Genomic DNA, 21387 nt, shown 5'->3' with positions numbered 1-21387 from the left:
AGAAACTGTTTTATATCGCGAGGTTGCATCATGATTTGTTGCTTGCTATCAAAACAACACGGCACGTGGTACATCGAAAACCTGTCATTTCATTAAACTGCATTTTTTGGACATCAAGTCAAAGCAAACACCTCAAAGTAAGAAGATATTTAAAACTAGAGTTAATTTTTGTTTAAGTAAAACAACCTAAATTGCCATTTCAAATTAAAAACTCGTCGCTCGTGTGCAATTTAATTTGATGTTGATACACAAAATAAAATTCAACAAATAAAATCATTGATAAAATAGCTAAAACACAAGCGATTCCAAGGCATTCATTGTTTAAAAGAACAGCACAAAATATAAAAAGAATAATAGCAGCGATAGACTTTTTAAATTGCGATTAATTTTCAAACATTTTCCTTTCCCATTTCCTTTCTTTAGAAAAAAATATATAAGGGCACGAATGGATTTTTTCCCCAAAAAAAACTTCATGTTCGACTTCTTACAGTTTTAAGTGCATTTTCGGAGACCACCGAATTTCAAGAATTAATGATAAATAAAAGGAAACTTATTTCGAAAATGTTAAAGGAATTTCAAAGAATATGCCATACGAATTAGTTCTTTTTTTTAATAATATGTGTTTTAATTTTTGGCGCAAATTATCCTGCGCAAGAAAGTTATTATTTCTTTCCTAACTTCCTTGAAGAATAAGAAACGGAGATACTCTCCGTTAATACTTTCGTTGTCACAAAATACGTTAACACGTATTCTTGCGAAATAGTTAAAAAACGCAATAAGGAGGTAAGATGAAATGTATGCATTCTGCACATAGAACTATAGATTTCAATCGATTTTTAACGGAATCTGTCTGTACATCAATGAATATGTATCAATATACTAAAATTATACAAAATTTTGAGTCCAATGAATAAAAAAGAGGAAATCGACATGCATACACGTTTCCTTTCGCTTTATAACGAAGATTACACAAAATAGCCATGTTGAGTAAATTTACAAAAAAAGTAGAACACTTTTGCTCCGAATATATTCATTGTCTGAGCTATGACTGTTCATTTTTACTCGTATTTGGCAATGCTTTGCAAGATAAATACAAATCAGGTCCTGAAAATCTGAAGCAAGTATTTTATAATAGTACTTGCTTTAACACTCTCCATAGTTTTCTATTTCTGAAAAAAATTCAAATATAGTACACTCCCGAGCATCCAGCCTAATATATCGGGTAGGCCAAATAACAAAAGGCGGATAGGCCGGAGTTCTATGAATTAATTTCTTTTCCCACCAATACCAGAAGATAAAGATTTATATCAAAACTCACTGTTATAATACGTATTTTCTCCCTTCTTATTGAATATTAAGCCCTCCATTTATCTCAAACCAAGAAGAATGTGAACGCGGCCAGTGAATCATAGAAGCAGTTACCGGTCATACGCCGTTTAGTAGCTGTATGGTGCTTAATTTCTCCTTCATAGTCACTGAAACTTTTTTTTAGGTTATCACCCATTTTGAAATCTTCACTGTGGTAAAATTAAAAAAGCACTAAGTATGTCCAAGAACAATTCACGAATTCTATATGTACTGTGCAGTTGTAACCAGGAACAGAGGCAATAATTGAGGTCCGTTACACATTAACGAAACAATGAACAACGAGCAGAACGCTGCTGTTTTCCTGTCACAACTTGTATTTTGCACACGGTACATAAGAGGATCGTAGCAGCCGCCCGAGTCCAATTATTTGGCAATGTTGCTAATGCAAGCCTTGCCTTCCTTATTGAATTACGAAAGGAAAACTAGGCCGGATAGTACGGGAGCCGGATAGTCGGGAGTGTACTATACTTAAACGAAGGGTGAGAATGTGCAGTGAGAAAAAACCAGAACACAATTATTACTTCTCACTACACGTTAATTAAAACACATAACAGAGCAAGGAGACGAGTTTTCGTTATTCACCAAATCTATACCGAAGTGAAAATATCCGACTGGTTAATTACAAACTTTAGTAAATTAGTCAAGAATTTTGTTTCAGCTATCGTATCCAGAAACGTATTATCAATCATCTTCATCACTGCAAATACTAAAATTCATAATTTATTCAGGCGTAGCGTCTTGGAAATTAGAAAAAGGGTGAATTTCAACGGGAAATGAAGTGTGAGAAAAATTAGATATGGAAAAAAAAATATTTGTGTACGCTTAAGCTAAATCCTTATTCTTTAAAAAAAATGCCAAACGTGTAGTTAATTTGTACAAATTTTTACTTAATTTGATCTGTTTCATGTTTGTAAAGAAGAAAATTCATAATCGAGTTTTTATATAAACAATCTTTTAAAATTCTGTCCAGCAGTACATGCTCGATAATTATATTTTAATACCCTGCAAGTATCATTAAGTTTCCATTTCCCACGATTAGCGCCATTTGGAAGTGAAAATTGGTTGAAAGTTTAGTTGATTAACATAAATATCTGTATTGAAACAGTATGACCGATATGGATGAATCCCGTAATTTTGAAAAGTCATCAAATGATGAGAACGACATTTCAGGCGTCACTCCTCGCATTGCTTCAGCGCCATATCTTGATAGACGTTTTACTTTCAACGTCATTAAAATTGCACAACAATCCAGCATTGACGATGAGGCTTTTGATAGAATCAGTTTTCGTACCTGGATTCACAAAACCAAAATCGAGGTAATATAATATTAGTAACAACAAATTAGGAGGGCCGGGATAGCCTGGTCGGTAGAGCGTTGGATTCGCGTCCTTTAGGTTGCGAGTTTGAATCCCACTGGCCGAAGACTCTCCGTGTGTGTAGTGGCTGGCGCACGTAAAAATATGTCGTAGTCACAAAGTCCTCCATGTCGTGAGTAATACTACTGGGAGCACTAGATCAGTGGTGATCGTTCTCTGATTCTGGTCTAAATTCTGAAGTCCGCCCCGTAAAAAGTGTGACGTATGTGTAGCTAAGTCGTTCTCTTGGCCCTGGATGGTGCTACCATAAAAACAAGACGCTCCCCCTCCGGCTTAAAATCGCTGTCTTCGTAACAGCGGGCTTGTCCATGGCAAGTGCCATATGAAACAACAACAAATTATAAATCAAAGGCAAAAAATAATGAACAAAAAAATTTTTAATTTCCAGATTCTATAACGTTTATAATAATGGCTTGCTAGTTCAGAATTAAAAAATAGAAAGAAATTAAAATTTCTTTTTTAGCACACTTATAAAAAACTATTTTTTTTATAAAAAAAATTGCTTTTATTAAACATACTTTGTATATGAAAAAAAGGTATTCATTAAGTTGAAATAATAATACATTTAAAGAGAATAAAACATTGCTTTCATCTTATTCTCATCTACTTGCTATTCCATCAGATTGCATGCAGTAGAATAAAGCGAGCTTGTGCCAGATTGATTGAAAAGATTCCGGCATGTTCCGGCTCTTTCATACATTCATTTACCTATCATGGAGAGCTAATTCATCGAAATTCAAAAATCTGATCATTTCACTAATAGCCTATAGCTTTGCACCTATATGAAAAACACATTTTAGCGCTCAATCAAACTAGCTCAACCTAGCCATTGCCCCATTGTTGAATAGAGTGAAGTTATATTCCAAAGAATGAATTCCGAATGCACTGAAAATGCAATGATCTTACATTCGATTTCGTTCAGATAAGTAAAACTTGACTGTCATTCGTAGATCGGTCATTCTTACCTGCCTGAGGATCTTGGAGCAGGCAGGCCATCCACAGCCCTGCCCGAATCCGTTGAGGAACCAAAGCAAGGCAAAGACTGGTACCGAGGAGGAAGTGGCGAAAACGAGAGTGACCAATCCGCAGAAAGTCAACCCCACTGAAAACAGGATGCGAGCGCTGATGCGGTCCGACAAGATTCCGCCTAGAAACTTGCTGATGGCATATGCCACGTTTTGGCAACTGATGATCAGCCCTGTAAAAACAGACGTTCATGAGGCAATTAAAGAGATGACTTTCAGAAAAGTAAAGCAGACAAAACAAATTGCTGTATCTCTAACAATCACAAAGATGAATGTGTGAATGCGTGTGTTGGCACTCTGCGAGTCAGACTGATTGACCTATGTCTATCCAGTTTGGCACATATACGTCTTTGAAGGTGGGAATGTGCAACTCTCTGTGATATGTTTGAAATTTTAATTAATTAAAAAACTAAAATGAAAATTAATGTCTGTCATTCTTGAAATTATGTCTCCCTGTGAAGGCAATCCATGAAAAATGCTTTAAAATGAATCAAATTTAGTATGTAATCTTTAGATCATATTTGTAGATTTCTATGTAATTTCGAGCAAAATCCATTCATAGGAAATTTGTCTGCCTGTCCGAGACAGAAAAAATAATAACTACAAAACGTATGGAGCCAGATGGATAAAATTTGGTACACAGTTCTAAAGTACAGAACTGTCAAATTTTCAACGAAATACATCGAGAAAGAAGTCGTCTATCAGTTTGTACATTCGCATGCATGAAAATGCTGTAACACCAAAATGCAACGATTCAGATACAGGGAATTTAGTATGCGATTTTGTTACTGGAGTTGTAATTGTATGTTAGATTTTGGTTTTATTCGACAAAAAAAAAGCATCCAAAATGTATATTCGATTTTCCTTACTGTACTACGAAACATAAAACATTCATGTTCGTAGCTCCGAAAACAAAAATCCGATTTCTCGTAACGTTCATGGCTCTGGTCAAGGTCCAAAATTTTATAGGAAGGGATCAGACTAGCTAGAAAGTACGTGAGAAAGTTTCAAGATACTGCTTCCGCTGCTTTTCCTTTCAAAACGTAGAAAAAATGGTAAATTCACAAATGTCAAAATCTAGAAACCGAAACTCTTTCATCACTTTAGTTGTGAAACTTGAATATTCTATCATTAATGCCAAGCTAAAGTTGGCTGCCGCTCAAAATCTAAAGAAAGTCAAAAGCAAAAAACAAAAGACCGAATAACCGTGTTACTAAAACAAGCTACTCGTTCATTTTCGTCAAAGAATGGGCTGTTGAGAGACTGTAAACAGAAAGTCTATTAAGAAAATTATAATTGCAATTCCTTACAAATTTGGGACATTTGCTCAACAGATCAAGGTATTTGGCACTTTCATAGATAATGTGTTTTTTTTTTCCTTATTTTGTAAAGTCCTTATTATGAGGAAATAATTATTTAATTCAAGTTATAGATTAAATTAATCAAACAAAATGAGTCAAATAATTTATGCTTAAAACTTAATTTTAAAAAATGAGTATTTCTGTCCGAATTCCACAGACAGAAGTTCAACGAGTTCCACGGACAGATGGCATTTCTATCCATTCATAATTTTGTTTCAACAATAATAATTTTATTTTAAATATTTGTTTCATGCTATGCAGTTAATAAAGTATTTTAGAAAACCTATTTTAATTCGTCTGTGATATGTGGGATTCATTCCACAGTTAAATTGATATGCAGTAACACTTGAGTACGAAGTAATATCATTATAAATTTTGTAAGGTCCACTATGTTACAAATCTCTTCCATTCTACAGTTATAAAATTTAGCGCATATTAGAGTGCTGTGGTTTCAATACAAAAACAGCCCATTCAAGCAATATAAGGCATATGAGAGGTATTTTTGTAATTTCAGGAAGTAGACGACTTTGAAAGAACAGATTAAATGTTTCAAAGACTAATTCAACATTGTGTCGGATTTTCTGCTCAAATGATTTTAATCAGTTGTCTCATTTACAATGAGAAAATGTAATTAATTTATCCGTGAGGAAAACACTTCGAATTTTTTATTCAAGATTTAAATTATAAGCTTTTTAACTTACAAATATTTTATATAAAATATTATAATATGCAAATCCTTTTCTCATTTACAACTTAAAATGAATTAAAATGCCAGTTGCAGCACAATATTTTTAAAAACTACACTATTTTTAAACTACATATAACTTTTTTCTGTACGCTATAAAACATTTTCAAAAGAAGTATAAAATTTAATTAAACATTCCGAACAGCAACTTCGAGGCAAATAAATAAAATAATTTAAAATGTCTAAAATAATCTCGTTCATTTGACTGCAATGGAGAGCGGGGGGGGGGCGGAGTCCATTAATGGCATATTTAGGGGTTGGCAGCTTTCATATGAAACGTAAATTTTCGGAATTGGTTGAATGGTTGTTGCTTTGATGACTGGTTCTTTTGTTTCTCTTATTATTTTAAATAGACGGATTATTTTATTTATATTTGGGTATTATTTCTATCAGTAATTTCCTAATTATTCTTGCTACCGAAAATTCAATCATAAAATCAATATATACTAGCCTTAACGGTTTATTTTTAATTCAACTATCATACAAGTAAAAATTATGTAATGTTTGAATATTACATTTGTTTTTAAGTTTGATTGGATGCTAGCACTTTGTATCGTGCTTAGCGCTTGTTCCCTTTTATAGAACTTAATATCGGAGACGCAAATAATATATCCGCGACGGCGTTGTGAGATAAGCCTTGTTCCAATTTCTGCCACCTCACGTCATTGTGCCAAAAAGTTATAAATATTCCTATTGATAGAACACCGAGAAAGTAATTATTCATTTCATTTGTGCCGCCGAATTCCAGAAAAAGAGACGCTACTTTCTCATCCTGCTCTGATAAAGGGATTTAAATCAATCAATTTGTATCTCTTTTCATAACATAAAGTTATTATCTTCGTAACAGAACACTTTTCTATAGTCGAATGTTTCCCGCTTGCTTCAAATACATACACCTGTGATACGAACCTAGTGTCCTGGCATTAAAGCTTTATAGTGCAGATGGCACTTACTTCATTTATATGAAAGATACATACTTTACAAGACAGAATAGGGTGATTCAAAATACCTTCAACAAATTTTAAAGTATTATTTAATCCTAATATACACGAGTGGAGAAAATAATTACGTACTAAAATCTAAAAAGAAAATTGCATAAGATGAAAAAAGAGATCTCTGACTCATCTTTTGTGTGTGTGTGCGTGGACGCACCGTTAAAACGTGCAAGGTCGTATGGCCGAAACGAAATAGAGTGTTCATACAGCTAACTAAATAAGATTTTAATTTTTCTTTTCCAAATCTCGAAATGAATGGTAAAGTCTATATTTCGATCTTTAGTAAATCAAATTTCTAAAATTTTGTTGAGCGAAATACGTGAAATTATATGATAGATTCAAATATGCCTTGCCGATAACATAGATTGTTTTTCTTACTTTCTTTTGTTTTCACAAAAGATCAGTTTTCAAACAAGCAAATATAGATTGGTATTACTTATTTAGATTAATTATTTTTAAAAAATAATAATAATTGTATAGTTCAATGCTGGTAAACTAAAAGGGAAATTCTTTCATTTTGCTGCATGTCTTTTCGCTTACTGTTATTATTGTGCTGTAAAATAATTCGTTTTGAGAATTTCTTTTCATATGGTTTCAATTTTAAAAGTTGTTTGGCAGACTGTTGATAACAACGTGTCTATTTTGAATAACATTCCTTTTCATTCCGGTAATATGAAAAGCACTTTCATACATTATACAGTTATACAAGCTATTTCAAAATAATAATTTCAATTAAAATAATCAATATACTGCGTTTTTAAAACGGGCTAAAAAGTATGAAACAATTTCTTCCAATCTTATACAAACTGCCTGAAAATGTGTGTTTGTCAATTTTTAAATAAGTTCTACAGTTGTGACAAAAGATATCATTTCATTTCCGTCCTTTCAGAGCAAAAATGTCGTTCCATCTTCAATCTATTTGGGAGTTAATGATTTTGAAAATTGCTTCAAATTTATGAAATACGCCTCTTCAATGTTCATACTTCTAGAGTTGAAATGGTCTTTCTCTTTTAGTATTACTTTCCAATGGAAAGGACATATACAGCTTTTATTAGTTAAATAAGCCCAAGTGCCTGCTCAGTTTGAACAAACTAAGGTTGCTTTTCCACCTGCCGCCTTAACATTGATCTTTAATTCAGCAGAAAGGAATTGAACAGCTGTCGAGTGGAGGGAACGTATTTACATAGTTCTTTAGTTTCTCATATACCAAGTATCCAAACAGAAAATATTAGATTATATATAAAAAAAGGTATTTATATAAGGTAAAGGTAAAGGTCCTAGGTATTTGGATGGTTCTCCACGTTTCCAGATTACCTGGAATCTGGAAACATTATTTTTTATAATCCTCTGATTAAAAAATTCTTAAGATTTCTACTTTCTCGTATACGAAGTATAGTTTAGTTTAATTATATTAACGTCTCGTTTTTTAAAGCAACACTAGGGCTATTTTGGGAAGGACCTCGTCATTTTGAACTACGGTCAGATGACGAAAGCGATACTTGAGCTGGCACACTCCTCTACAAGCTTCCATACTACACCAGAGGGAGGCATTTGCCCCTTTCGGATTTGACGTGCACCAGACACACTTAATTACATCGATTCTTCGTTGGAATCGGGTCTCGAACCCGAAATCCTGAAATCTGAAGTCGAGACCTCACCATCATTCCACCGCAGCCCCAAACGATGTATGGAGAAAGTATTGTAATCATAAAAAAATTCGAACTCGAGATTTTGATGAATCTCCATGTTTTAAACCTCCCAGGGTTCAAAAAACATATTTTCAGCTTTATGTCTATTTGTGGCAAAGATAATTAAAAACCTCCTCGAGTCAGGCGGCTGAAATTTGGTGTATGGTCTTTACATCAAATTTGTAGATTTCTATCAAATGTGCGCAATTATTGTAGACACTAATTAAAATTTGCCAAATTCAACAAGAATTTGAATGTCTGTCAATGTGTACCTTCAGAAGCATGTAAACGCGATAGCTCAAAACTGAAATTGCTTAAATATATCAAATTTGGTATGTCATTTTGTGACTAAATTATTGTTCTGTGTTAAATTTAGGTATCAATCTTTTGCAAAAAAACGCGTTTAAAACGCAAATTCGATTTTCGAATACTATTAAACGCATGGCATGGATTAATCGCCAAAAAAAATTCGTCAAGAATAACACGATAGATTCAGCAAATATACTAAATCCATTCAAGTTAATATTTCATAACCATTGCACTCCAATGCCAGGCAAGGCGTTTTCTGCTTTGCCCAAGGTCCACAGCATTTTGTGGGGGATGGGTATGATTAGGGATTGCAATACCGGACCAAAAGTTCAATACCGGTATTCGGTATTTTTTAAATCTTAATACCGGGATACCGGTTTTAATACCGGTATTAGAAATTTTAGAAAAAGAAAGAAAACACAGGTGTTTCTTTGTTTTATTTGCCAGTTTTGTTAGAGAGTGTAAATATCACAAAAAATAATTTGTAACTTATAAATTATAACAGTATATAATCACAAAAAAGTAAAGAAACATCTTATTTATTTAAATCACAAAAAAAGTGTAAATATCACTATTCAGTCTGGAGTACTATTACAATTTTTTGAAATGTGATCTTAAAAAACATAATGCATCAATTGTACTTTCATTAAGCCTGAAAAGTAATTTTCAGTAAAAATTACCAGCTGTCGAAAACGCTCTTTCGCCATCTACGCTAGTTGATGGTACTGTTAGCAATGCGCAATACACTTTTTCCAAGTATTTACCTCTAAATCCCTCATCTTCAAATAAATCGAGTTCTCGTCGGATGGTTTTGGATATAGCTGATTTCTGTATTGTATTTTGGTTCGTTGAAATTTTTTTATTTATCGCTAATTCTAATTTTTGTTCAAGAGACAATTCCTTTTCACTATCGACAGTAGTGACATCATAATCTTCGATAATTGAACCGAATTCTTCTGAATGTGGATTGGGTTGTGGGTAAAAAATTTTAAGAAAATTTCTCTAAACTTAATCAGATTTGAATTGGTTATTTCCTTTTCTTGTTTTTTATTTTCATTTTTAAAATCATTCTAATTATGTAAATATCGTAAGACATTTTCTATTTCGGTATGCCTTTCTTCTGTGCGATTTTTCAATGTAATATATAATTCTTCAGATAGTAATGTGTGCTGTGCTTTCATGATTGCAACATAAAATTTATTGTTGGATTAGCTGTTAATAAATTAGAATCTCTCCGACACAATGCCTCAATAGTCAGTTTTATTGGAAGTAGAGCTGATATAGTTCTGGATATTAAGTCGAATTTACTATCTCAAAAATTAATTTACAGGTTTAAGTCGATTATTGCTTTTTGTATTGGACTTCTCAGTTTCAAAAATCGTTCCATCACTAGGAGTAAATTATTCCAACGTGTTTTAGAATCTAATATTAACATATATTCTGTTTTATTTTCAGTTAGTATATATTTTAGTAAAATATCCTTTTTATAGGGAACGTTTAAATATCTTAACAATTTTTCGAACTTTATAAATTATAGGAAGCAATTCTTGATAGGTTAATATTTCATCCTCATTAGCAATATCTTCTTCAACAATTACATTGTCATTATCTTCATTGTGAATATCACTCTCACTCTTACTCTTTTCAAAGTTGAAATCCGAAATTTCTATATCCACAGTATTTGGATTCTTCTGTTCTTTATTTTTTTATTTTGGTATAATACATCTATTACTCCTAATTGAATTCCATGTGCATAGCACAACTGCTGATTTGCACCAATCAACTTTCCAACTTTTTTCATAATTGTTGATCCATCAGGAGTTAAGGATACAATATTTTCTTTCAGGGACAATCCATGTTTCGCTAATTTAGATTTAAGCAATTAATTAAGCCGTTAATTAGCTAATTAATTTCGTCCATTATGGAGATATAAAAACAAAAACGCATACTATTTTGCTATGTTCGCGATACCTGAACATATAGTGGAGAAATTTTAAAAATTTCTAGTAAATACCGAAAAACCGGTATTTAAACTTGTGAATACCGGTATTACAAAATTGTACAAATGGCTGAAAATACCGGTATTCGGTATCCCGGTATACCGGTATTGCAATCCCTAGGTATGATACTTTTATTTGAGAATATGTGAGAAAGGTTTGAGGAGACAACTACCACCGGTTGTATATCTGTGTATATCATAAATCTAAAACAAAAAAATTCAATACGATTTCAATACTTTCTCTATATTTCATTTACGTAAAAGTATAAAGATAAGGCGAACCACTGGAACACGTTATTAATCAAAATTCTAAGATCGGTGATAGGCAGTCACTTAGTGATAATTTGAAGCCTGAAACTAAAAAGGAGAAAGATTTTACGTTTTAAGAAATTAAAAAATGTATTTTAAATCTTTAATAAATATAAAAAAGTTAATAATAAAATAATAAAATAAAACATCTAAAAAGAAAATGTTAATTAATTTCTCCATCATGACTTGTTAAACCTTTGCCCTAACATAATCTTTTTCCATTGTATTTCGTCTTTCATATAACGCTTTTTAGCTAACTTTTTAAGATGGGGGGGGGGGAGGATAAACTAGCACTAAAGAAAAAATTGGACAAACGTCGAAAACTCGATTGTTTAATTTCAATTTCATAAAACTGGGGGTATTTCACTGATTTGGAAAATTATAATATACATAGATTACAAAAGCCATTCATTCAAAAATTAACTTTCAAAAATGCTCACAACAAAAACCCGTATGATATAAAATGTGGTTATTTGCATTTTTTGCAAAAACGTATTTTTAACAAATTTAGATCCACATTTACAAAATTTTTTAGGTTTTTATATATGAAGTTTTGTACTATAATATTAAAATTACACATTTATTATATTAATGTATCTATAATTATCAAATTTTGTTAAACTTATTTTTATTTATTTCTGGTAGCTATATATCTTTAAGATGTTATTTATAAAATAATTTATTTAGAATAAATGTAATAAAAAAAAATTATGATATTCAATATTTTTTGATAAAATTTTAGTTAAATTGAAATGAAAATTAGTTCAATGTAATATTTGAACCTTTACTCATGTGTTATGCTAATTTGGGTATAATTTTACTCAAAATGGTTTTCTAAACGAATCGATTTTTGTTTAAGAACAAGCAGATTTTCGCATCGTTATGCGTTTTCGTTTAGATATTTAAAAACAAATACTTTAAGAAACATATATGATGTTTTATAATAATAACATCACATATCTTTCTTCAGATTTTACATCAGTAATAAATTTAATTTTATTAAAATATCACATTTCGATGATATTCGCAATCGAGCATTCCATAATTTATTTAAACCTTCGATATCCTTTCACAAGAAGTAGACAGGTTTTTAGTTCAATTTTAGGAATGAAAAGAAAGATTCAAAAAACAACTTCAACTGTTTCTAATTCATAATATACAAAACTGATAGCTGCTGACCTATTTGCAAATACCTGTATTTTATCATTCATTATAAACTAAAAAATTTTAAAAATGGATGTTTATAACCAAGCTTTGACTTCAAGTGTTAAACGCTACCTTTCATAATTACTGTTGTTACCGACGATACTTAAACGTTAGATGGATTTCGCAGAAAACTGTAAACTAATCTATAATTTTTGGTAATGAAAAGCTGCAATTTTAATCTAAAAACTGAGCACCGATTTTTTTTTTTAGTGTGTGTAGCTCTTTATGGTATTGAGTTATAGCGTTCTTAAATGGACTAACCGAGGGACAAAAAAAAAATTTTTTTTTTTTCGTGCTTGCGAAGTTTAAAAATGTGGAATTTGTCAACATCTCGAGGTCAATTTCTCTAATCACCATTCGTAATAGAGAAAATAAAAATGAGCTGTATTTATAGAGATTGATTTAAAATACGTAATACCATTCATGCTGTATTACATTAATATATAAAAAATCTTTAATCTTTTATTAGATGGGTGTTACCGCTCATGACCAAGAGAAAAAAAAACATGTAAATGTTTTTGTTCTTGCATTTAATTTCTTGCACGTAGCTGCTCCTTCAATGTAAAAATACGAATATATTTATTTGTTACAAAGTGATTGTGGCTACAATCAAAAACAATCTTTTTCCTTAGAAAATATAGATGTTAGAAGAAAAAAATAACATAATAAACCAGCGATCTCTTTAACACCATACTTTTTATTTTCTTTCTCTCTTCTCCCATACTCTTTAATGTATTTCAGACGCTTTTTTTTCCAATCGACCCATCTCTAAATTACATACTATCATTGCAGTCAAAAGAATTACATACTAAATTTGATATATTTAAGTCATTGTGTTTTTAAAGTATCGCTTCTGAAAGTGTAGATCAACAAGTGTCCTAATCTTGGTTGGATTTGGCTCAAGATTCGATTGGTGTCTACACTACAGATGTTAAATCTGTGAACCGAAGTTTATTCATTTAGCTATCTTCGTTTTGTAATGATCGGGTTGTATTCGAACGGCGGCAAAGTTCCTCAGAATGGATTATTTTCAAAATTTGTTAGAAATTAATTAATTTTAATTATCTCTGTCACAGACAGACAGTCAAACATAATGCTTAAAATGCATTTTCAACTCACGAAGGTCAAAAACGACAAAATCTGGAGTTTCAAAATTTTTGACGATTTCGATACTTTCTGTATTCTATATATACTTTGTACTTTACAAGAAAGTAAAAATTGGGAATTCTGAAATAATTTTTTTAATGTGCAGATGACCAAAATACCCTTTATATCGCACATAGTAGAAGGAAGAAGAGGAAAGAACCCTGCCGATAACACTCGCTTTTTAATTGCACGCACAATATTTATAAAAACAAAAATAAATCGTAACTTAAGATAAATGTTAAATATACATCGAACAGTGAGTGACCCGTTTCCGTTTATCTAAAACGCAAACGCCATTCGCTTATCAGCTGAATAAAGAAGACAAGTGTTATTATTTGAAGAGCTTCGTCGTTCTTCGATTACAACACAAAACGCCGTAACGCAATACCTTCCAAGCAAATGCCTTTTTAAATGACCACACATTTAGTTAAGTGTTGTAACTGTTTCTCCGCAATCATTAATTTAAACTATTACATACTTTTTTTTTCTGTTGTATTTTGAGAACTGCTTTTACGCAATGTGATATTTTTTTTTCCTCGAAGTTGAGAACAAAAATTATTTCGCAAAAGTTAATATAGTCGAGAGTGAACTACCATTTTATTCATTTCGATTTCATTATTGCATACAAGTAAAAATGGATAATTCGAGCGGTTTTATTCCCTCGGATTTCCCAACAAATCAGAAGGAATTTTCTGGATCTTTGTTAACAATGAAATTTTGAATTTGCTTCATTTAATTCAAGCAAAAACTAAAAAAAAATTATTGTTTAATTATTCTCGTTAGCTATGTCCGAACCGTGAATCCTTACGGATCATCAGTGAATAATTTTTGGAAGTCCTCTTCATGCATTCGGGGGCTGCATACTGTATTTAATAAAAAAAAAAGCAATTAAAATTTTTTTCGTTGTTTAAAAAATATTTTCGCGCTTTAAATGTAACAATTATTGCATTAAAAATGCTATAATTTTTTTTAAATTAGCAACTTTATTAAAATTGTTGTTTTTAAAATTAATAATTTTAAAGATAGCATTAAAACATGTTTTATTGTTAAAATTACTTATTATTTATCTATTATCTATGAAAACTGCTAAAATATTAAGAATAACTCTTTATTTGCATTTTTAATTTCAATTGTTCCATTATCTTTAACTGTACTCATTTCATACATTTTCCTTTGTTCGAATTTTGGACTAAATCGAATTTCGTCATCAATAAATTAGTCAGATTCCATTTAAATGTTAAATTTACAGCGCATAACTGACATATATTCGAATAATAAACATTTTATAATAAGATAAATGGTTTAGAAATAATTCAGCATGAGAACTTTCCTACGATATTTTTTGAAAATAATTATATCTTGAAATGTTTATTTTGCAATTGATTCACAATTCCACAATTGGTAAAAAAATTTATTAACTGTCACAAAATTTCATTAAAACACTCCTTATGTTTCAGTGTTTTGCGTTCGGTAATGTGGTACAAACATCACATACAAGAAAGTAAAATAGTAAGCTTAATATTAGTACAAATGGAATAGTATCGCATAAGCCAATATATATATACATAATTTATTTTTTAATATTATAACATACAAAACCCTTCTTTTAGCCTAATAACAATTGTAATTCAAATAAGGATATCAGATGCACAAAATCATTTTCTAAATCGTATAGTTTTTCGAAAAAATACCGAACGAGCAAATCGTAATATTGCTCGATCGAATAACTTTTTTTTTTTTTAATCTGTCGAAAGCTGTTCTTCTCCGTAGCTTATTAACGAACATTTTTAAAAAATGGTATAGAAATCACTAAGCGTCGAGAATGCAGATTGCTGTACAAATAAATAGTTTGATTTCAAAAATTTATTATATTTCTATATAATAAAAACCAAACATTAAGAGAATCTTTTTTAAATATAAAAAAATAATGCTTAAATAGAGGTTTAAAGAATTGTCCGGATACCGTCATTAAAATTTCTAGCGGATTTCATATTGTTTCTGAACAAAAATTCAAGAAAATTTGTGTAGAAGTTCGGACTATAACGATAAAATTATTTATGATTTTTTTTTCTTTTGTTAACAAAAATTATGTAGTGAATAATTATATAATGATATTGATATTTATAGATAATGTATGCATTAATAAACATTAATAATTTATAATTTTTCTTAAGCATAACGCAAGCGTAGTCTCAGTAACTAAACAGTGGAATGAAATCAAAGAAATTCTGAAAGAACAAGAGTAAGATTTTAAATAAATTAAAGTTGCAAGTTAATAAATTAATTAAATCAATTAAAGTTGCAGACAAGTTCAAAGTAACAATTATTTGAAATTTTATTTCTAAATATAAGGCCAAAAGAAACATTAAGAATTGCTCAATTGTTTGGCCCCTTTCGCTTTCTTAAATGCACACATATGATTGGCTGCTGTGATGCCGCGCGAATTTCATGATAGCTAAAGGTGCGATTACACACACATAACACATAGCTTATCTTTTTTACCTAGTTAAAGCATAAATTAATATTTTTTTTTTTTTTAATTTTTCATTGATACGCTAGTGATAATGTGTGAGAATATCCAACTAAAACGTTTAAAACATTTTCAATGATTCCGTTTTGTTTTTTAAGCATTTGTAATAAATAAATTTAATAAAAACATTTTCCAAAATGATGCTTTTATTAATATAATAAAAAGTAACACTTTTCATTTTAATTCATTCCTAATTATTAATTTTTAATTTATAATTCATTAAAATTTTAAGAAATCTTGAAATTAATTTTTTCCTCAATTTCGTTATTACCTGCAGTTACAGATATGGAAGCAAATATTAATTATATGCAGCCATTAAACCATCATTAAGATCTGAAAATTTTAACGTATATAGTATAAATTTTATAGCATTCAAACATATGCAAGTGTACAAAACATCAATACTCTTGTGCATTAAGAAGTAAGTTAAATAAATAATTATAAAATTATGTATTAAAAAACATAAAACAAATCAAGTTAAAAAATATATATATAGTGTATAAAAAACAAGAATATTTATTTTTTAAATAGTTCGTTTTTATAAACAGGTTCTCGGATGTTTACAAAAGCTGAAGAACTGAATTAAGAATTTCACAGGAGGGGGGGGGGAGTAACCAAGGATAGAGAAAGGAAGAAGGGAAAGGGGGAAAAAAATAACAAGTGCTACTTTTTCAGTCAGGGACACTCATTCATACCTACCCGCTTGATTTTTATCCAGGCCTTCCTCCATCAACTTGGGCATGGCAAGCGAAACGCTTTTTCGGTTGTAGGCGTAGCATGCATATCCCACGAATAGCATTGTGAAAATGGTGATTTGGTACGTTTGCAGCTTATCCGCCATTTTAATTTAATATTTATTCAAACAAAAACCAATTAATAAATTGCATGCGAGGATGCACTGGCAGCGGAAAAGGAATCGTCTGCAAGCCGCGAGCAAACTTTGCTTATCGCGTCCTTCGAATTCGAAGGCTTAGTGTTACATCACTCTCGGCCAAGCGATAAATTCACTGCTGCGGCTTTCGTGCATAATTCTTTTTCGAAATCTTAACTGTTCATTTCATTGGCTTTATCGTTTGGGCAAAGTGTGTGAGGTGGGGCGGGGAGTAGTATCGCTTACGCCTTTAAGAATAAGATGAACGATTTTTTTTTTATTTGGTACTTGTATCGGGCACGTTAAACCTGATTCATGCAGACGCTGCTTGATTTTATAATTGCAAATTCACAATCTGTTGTTGGCCAGGCAAAAACAAAAGTAGAAAAATGGAGAGCGATATTCTGTTTTTATTGTTTATTAAATCGCTCATAGTACATTCTTTTTCTGTATTCTGCTAGAAGTTTATTTTATTTCATCTTCTAGAACTCTTTAAGATTTCATCTTTGCTTGCTCTGAAATAAATTTGAGTTTTAAAGCATCTTAAGATAAAGCCTGAATCATTTTAGCTTATTAATTGAGATTTGTATCATCTTAATTCTTATTTATTTCATTGGAACAGTGCTTCTCAAAATAATTTTGGAGCATAATTTCCATGAGTTAGAAAATAGAAATTTCTTTATGGCAAAATAGATTAGATTTTTTTAAGGAATAAGAACTTAAAAATGAAGATACAATGCCTAGAATATTGAATTGTTGCAGAATTTATTTTTTTTAAGTACCTATAAATATGTACATAAGAAATTTAGCAAGTGATATTCATACTTTAATTTTTCATTATACTGCCATTTTAATATTTATCTAAATTTATGACGGATTTTTTCTTGGCAGATAAACTTGGCAGATAAAAACTTGGCTACAGTTTTTGAATCGCTTTTTTACTAGCTTCCTAAGGTGCTATTATTTTGAAATTATGTGATCTGAAGTACAGGCAACATAACATCACACTTTTTTAAATTTTCAGAATCTGACTGTCAATAAATTGGTTGATATTATTGAAATATGGTTTTTATATGTGTAGCATCATCTATTAGGGAATTAAAGAAAAACTGTTTCGAGATTCCATGGCTTTGAAATTTTGAGTAAAGACTAAAAATTAGAATTTTAAAGTAATTATTTTTTTATTTATTAATAAAAGTGACTGTTAAAAATGATTTTAATAAAGTGATTCTGTTTAGAAAAGAACTAAATGAAATAAATTTTTGCAATGCAGTAAGTGAACAGCAATGAAATTTCATTTCTTCTTTTAAAAGAACTGGTTTATATAGTACAATGTTTATTAATTTGTTTAATTTAATCGCTTAACAGTTATAGATCCTATCTTAATATAAAAAATTTTCTAATAATTCTAAGCAATATTGTTCAACATTATTCTAATCTACTAGTGATATTTTTAATCAAAGCTGGACATTAATTATTGGATGTTTTCTTTATTTGAGATGAATTTTGCTGAATTTTAACGTTGCTTTCCATATTTTTTATAGTGTGCATATGTGTAATTTATTTGTAATGTCTTTCGAAACATAAACGTATCGATAATGATGTCGTGTCCTCGTAAACACGGAAAGGGGGTGCAGTAGCTTCTAAGGGTAAAGACTCCTGAGCACCCGAGAACAGATGTCTAACTTCCAGCTCATATGAAGACGAAACTCACACATTCGCTTGCACAACCCCTTTTTTACAGGGGGGCACATTCACACACCTCACAGTTAGAACACAGATGAAGAACAACCATGCCTGAACCGGGAATCGAACCCTGGACGCCCAGATCACGGGGAAGATGCGCTACCCCTACGCAAGAACGCCGGCAACCGTATCGATGCGTCCCCCTTATCACCACGCTTGAATGTTAAGATTATTCCATTAGCGCTAACAACCGTTGTTAAGATGTGGCAATGAAAAATTTTAAAGCTTGGCAGATTTTGTTTGATGATCCACTAATAAATTATGTTAGCATTTCTATTTGAAATTTCGATTCTGTTAATTTTTATAATTTAAGCATATTTTTATGACTGTATCCATCTCATTCAATGAATTATTAAAAAAATTTTTAAGCTCATAAAATTTGGAAAATAATCCATGGTACGAATCTATTCTTGAATCAAAGAATTTAATGCTGTTCCACACTCAAAATCAAGCGGATTCGCACTTTTGAAAAAAAAAAAATGCCAAAGCATTTTTATTCCGAACTGCCTGTCAAAAAAATTCCAAAAGCGAAAAAGAAATTTCAGAAACATTTAATAATGGCAAATAAAACGAAATTCAATATTAAACTATTATTTTACAAGCGTCATTTAGAATTTTAAGTCAATTTGATTGCTACTTTTTCTACTAGCAAATATAGAAGTGTGTGTGTGTGTGTGTATGTGTGTGTGTGTGTGTGTGTGTGTGTGTGTGTGTGTGTGTGTGTGTGTGTGTGTGTGTGTGTGTGTGTGTGTGTGTGTGTGTGTGTGTATGTGTGTGTGTGTGTGTGTGTGTGGCATTCAATTAAGGAATCGTTATTTCACATTAATAAGTTATTAATGTACTTGATTTCATTTTCTTGCATATGAAGTATGCTCGTTAAGAACACTTGAAAGCACAAAATCTTACACAAAACTGCAACTATCCGTTAACAAAAGGATTTGCATATCCTAACTACATTCTCGATTTCCTCCATTGCATTATGAAACTAAACGAGCATTAAATATATTTACAAACTAGCCTTTACCTTTGGCGATTAACTTGTTCGCCGAGATATTGACTTTTTAGATGTGCAGAATGAAATGCATATTTTGTAAAACTTTCACTTTGTTATTTGGTAAGACCGAAAAACATTAATTTAATTGGATAAATCAAAACAAATTATAACGCATGAAAATTAAAAAAGTATTCTTACAACGAAATAAAAGCAGAAATGAAAAATTCTACTTCAGAATTAATATCTAAAGAAAGCATATTTTTATCTTAATTTTAATACTGGCAAAAGCATGCCACTGAATGTTTTGATGCATGAGTTTGAATTTCATAACCTTAAAAGTATACTGTTACAAACCGTGTATTACATTAAAAAAATATTAAAAATAAAGAAGACATGGTGCAGAAATGAAATCGATATTATTAGAAAGGTTTTTTTTTTTTTTAAGATAATGTAAAAACTATTTTTGTCAAATAATACTTTTGAAAGATAAAATTTGAAAGATCATCAATTTCCACTGGTAAACCATAGCGATTATCTATCTGGCAATAGTTAAGACTATTTTCAGGCTCGATTAAGCTTATTTAACGCCTATTTCTTCATTCTTTTTTTTTTACATTTTCCTTCTTCTGAGTGAATAGAGTTTCTGATGTGCCCTCTCTAGAATGATTCTATTATAATAATAATCAGAAAAAAATTGAAATCTGCTATCGCAAATTTTAAGTTATCATGCCAGAAGATTATTTTTTTTAAGTCACTTCTTGGTATCAATCGGACAGAAAAACAACACCATGTTCTCACATGACTCATATTTCATAATCACCCACATATAGAAAAGTGCTGGTTTTTGATCATATAAAAATCAATCGAGTTGTGTAATTTTTTTTCTCGAGACCAGAATTTTATTTTTTTCCTTCAAAAGCCAGTTTAAACCGGTTGGCAACAATCACGTGACTATCTGATTACGCATTCAACGATATTTTGAAAGCGATGGTTTGCCGCCACCACCCCCTACCTCCGCATCTCAAAATCGTTCGAGCTCCAAAACTTTTTCCTCCAGGCCAGATTATTATTATTATTATTATTATTTTGGGAAAATTCAGTTTAAACTAGTTTGGAATTATCATGTGACTATTGTATTGCGGCAAATGTCAACTCTTAGAAAAGTAAAAAGTAATGGACTTTTCCCCCAATCAAAATCATTTGAATTCCAAAAATTCCTTTGCCGTCTAGGAAAATTAATATATATATATATATATATATATATATATATATATATATATATATATATATATATATATATATATATATATATATATATATATATATATATATAACTTTGAATACCTCACCTCGCTGTTCCGCGTTGATTCCCATTTTTTCTTTCCGCTTTTTCGGGCTATAACTTCTTACAAGCCTGCCCTTTATTCTCTGCCTATGCATTTTGAGGCTTCAACAATCCCAAAGGAAAACAACATCATGCTCTCACATGATAATATTTTGCCGCTTCATTAATTAGAGAAGCATTAAATTGAGTGCAGCTGTAAAAACGTTCAGTGAAGCAATCTGTAACATTCGTATAGTACTTTGTTTATACTTATATGTCTGCTGTCATTCGACGATATGTAATAAGAGCGATTTTTATGCCGCAAATGTTAGCGTTTTATAGATATTTAATGTGTGTATAGGAATATGAATTTTTATTCATGATTTATTGAAACA

The 21387-nt window shown here is 30.7% G+C and overlaps 2 protein-coding genes across 2 annotated transcripts in view; one reads left to right on the top strand and one right to left on the bottom strand.

Annotated features, from left to right (window-relative positions):
* Positions 1-17097, bottom strand: part of LOC129976554 (glucose-6-phosphate exchanger SLC37A4-like) — a 41878-nt gene extending 24781 nt beyond the window's left edge. The window contains exons 1-2 of the mRNA XM_056090185.1: positions 16757-17097; positions 3710-3942 (exon numbers count right to left, since the gene is read on the bottom strand). Coding sequence (XP_055946160.1) covers positions 3710-3942; positions 16757-16898 — 375 coding nt within the window. The 5' untranslated portion in view covers positions 16899-17097. The remainder of the gene's footprint in view (positions 1-3709; positions 3943-16756) is intronic.
* The window catches only part of LOC129976563 (protein phosphatase 1 regulatory subunit 14B-like), a 33152-nt gene continuing 16763 nt past the window's right edge, over positions 4999-21387 (top strand). Inside the window, exon 1 of the mRNA XM_056090204.1 lies at positions 4999-5109. The gene's annotated coding sequence lies outside the window, so the exon portion shown is untranslated. The remainder of the gene's footprint in view (positions 5110-21387) is intronic.

Source organism: Argiope bruennichi, chromosome 1, assembly GCF_947563725.1.
Source record: "Argiope bruennichi chromosome 1, qqArgBrue1.1, whole genome shotgun sequence".
Taxonomy (NCBI): Eukaryota; Metazoa; Arthropoda; class Arachnida; order Araneae; family Araneidae; genus Argiope; species Argiope bruennichi.
Note: the sequence above shows the minus strand (reverse complement) of the source record. Positions and strands in the feature narration are given on the sequence as shown.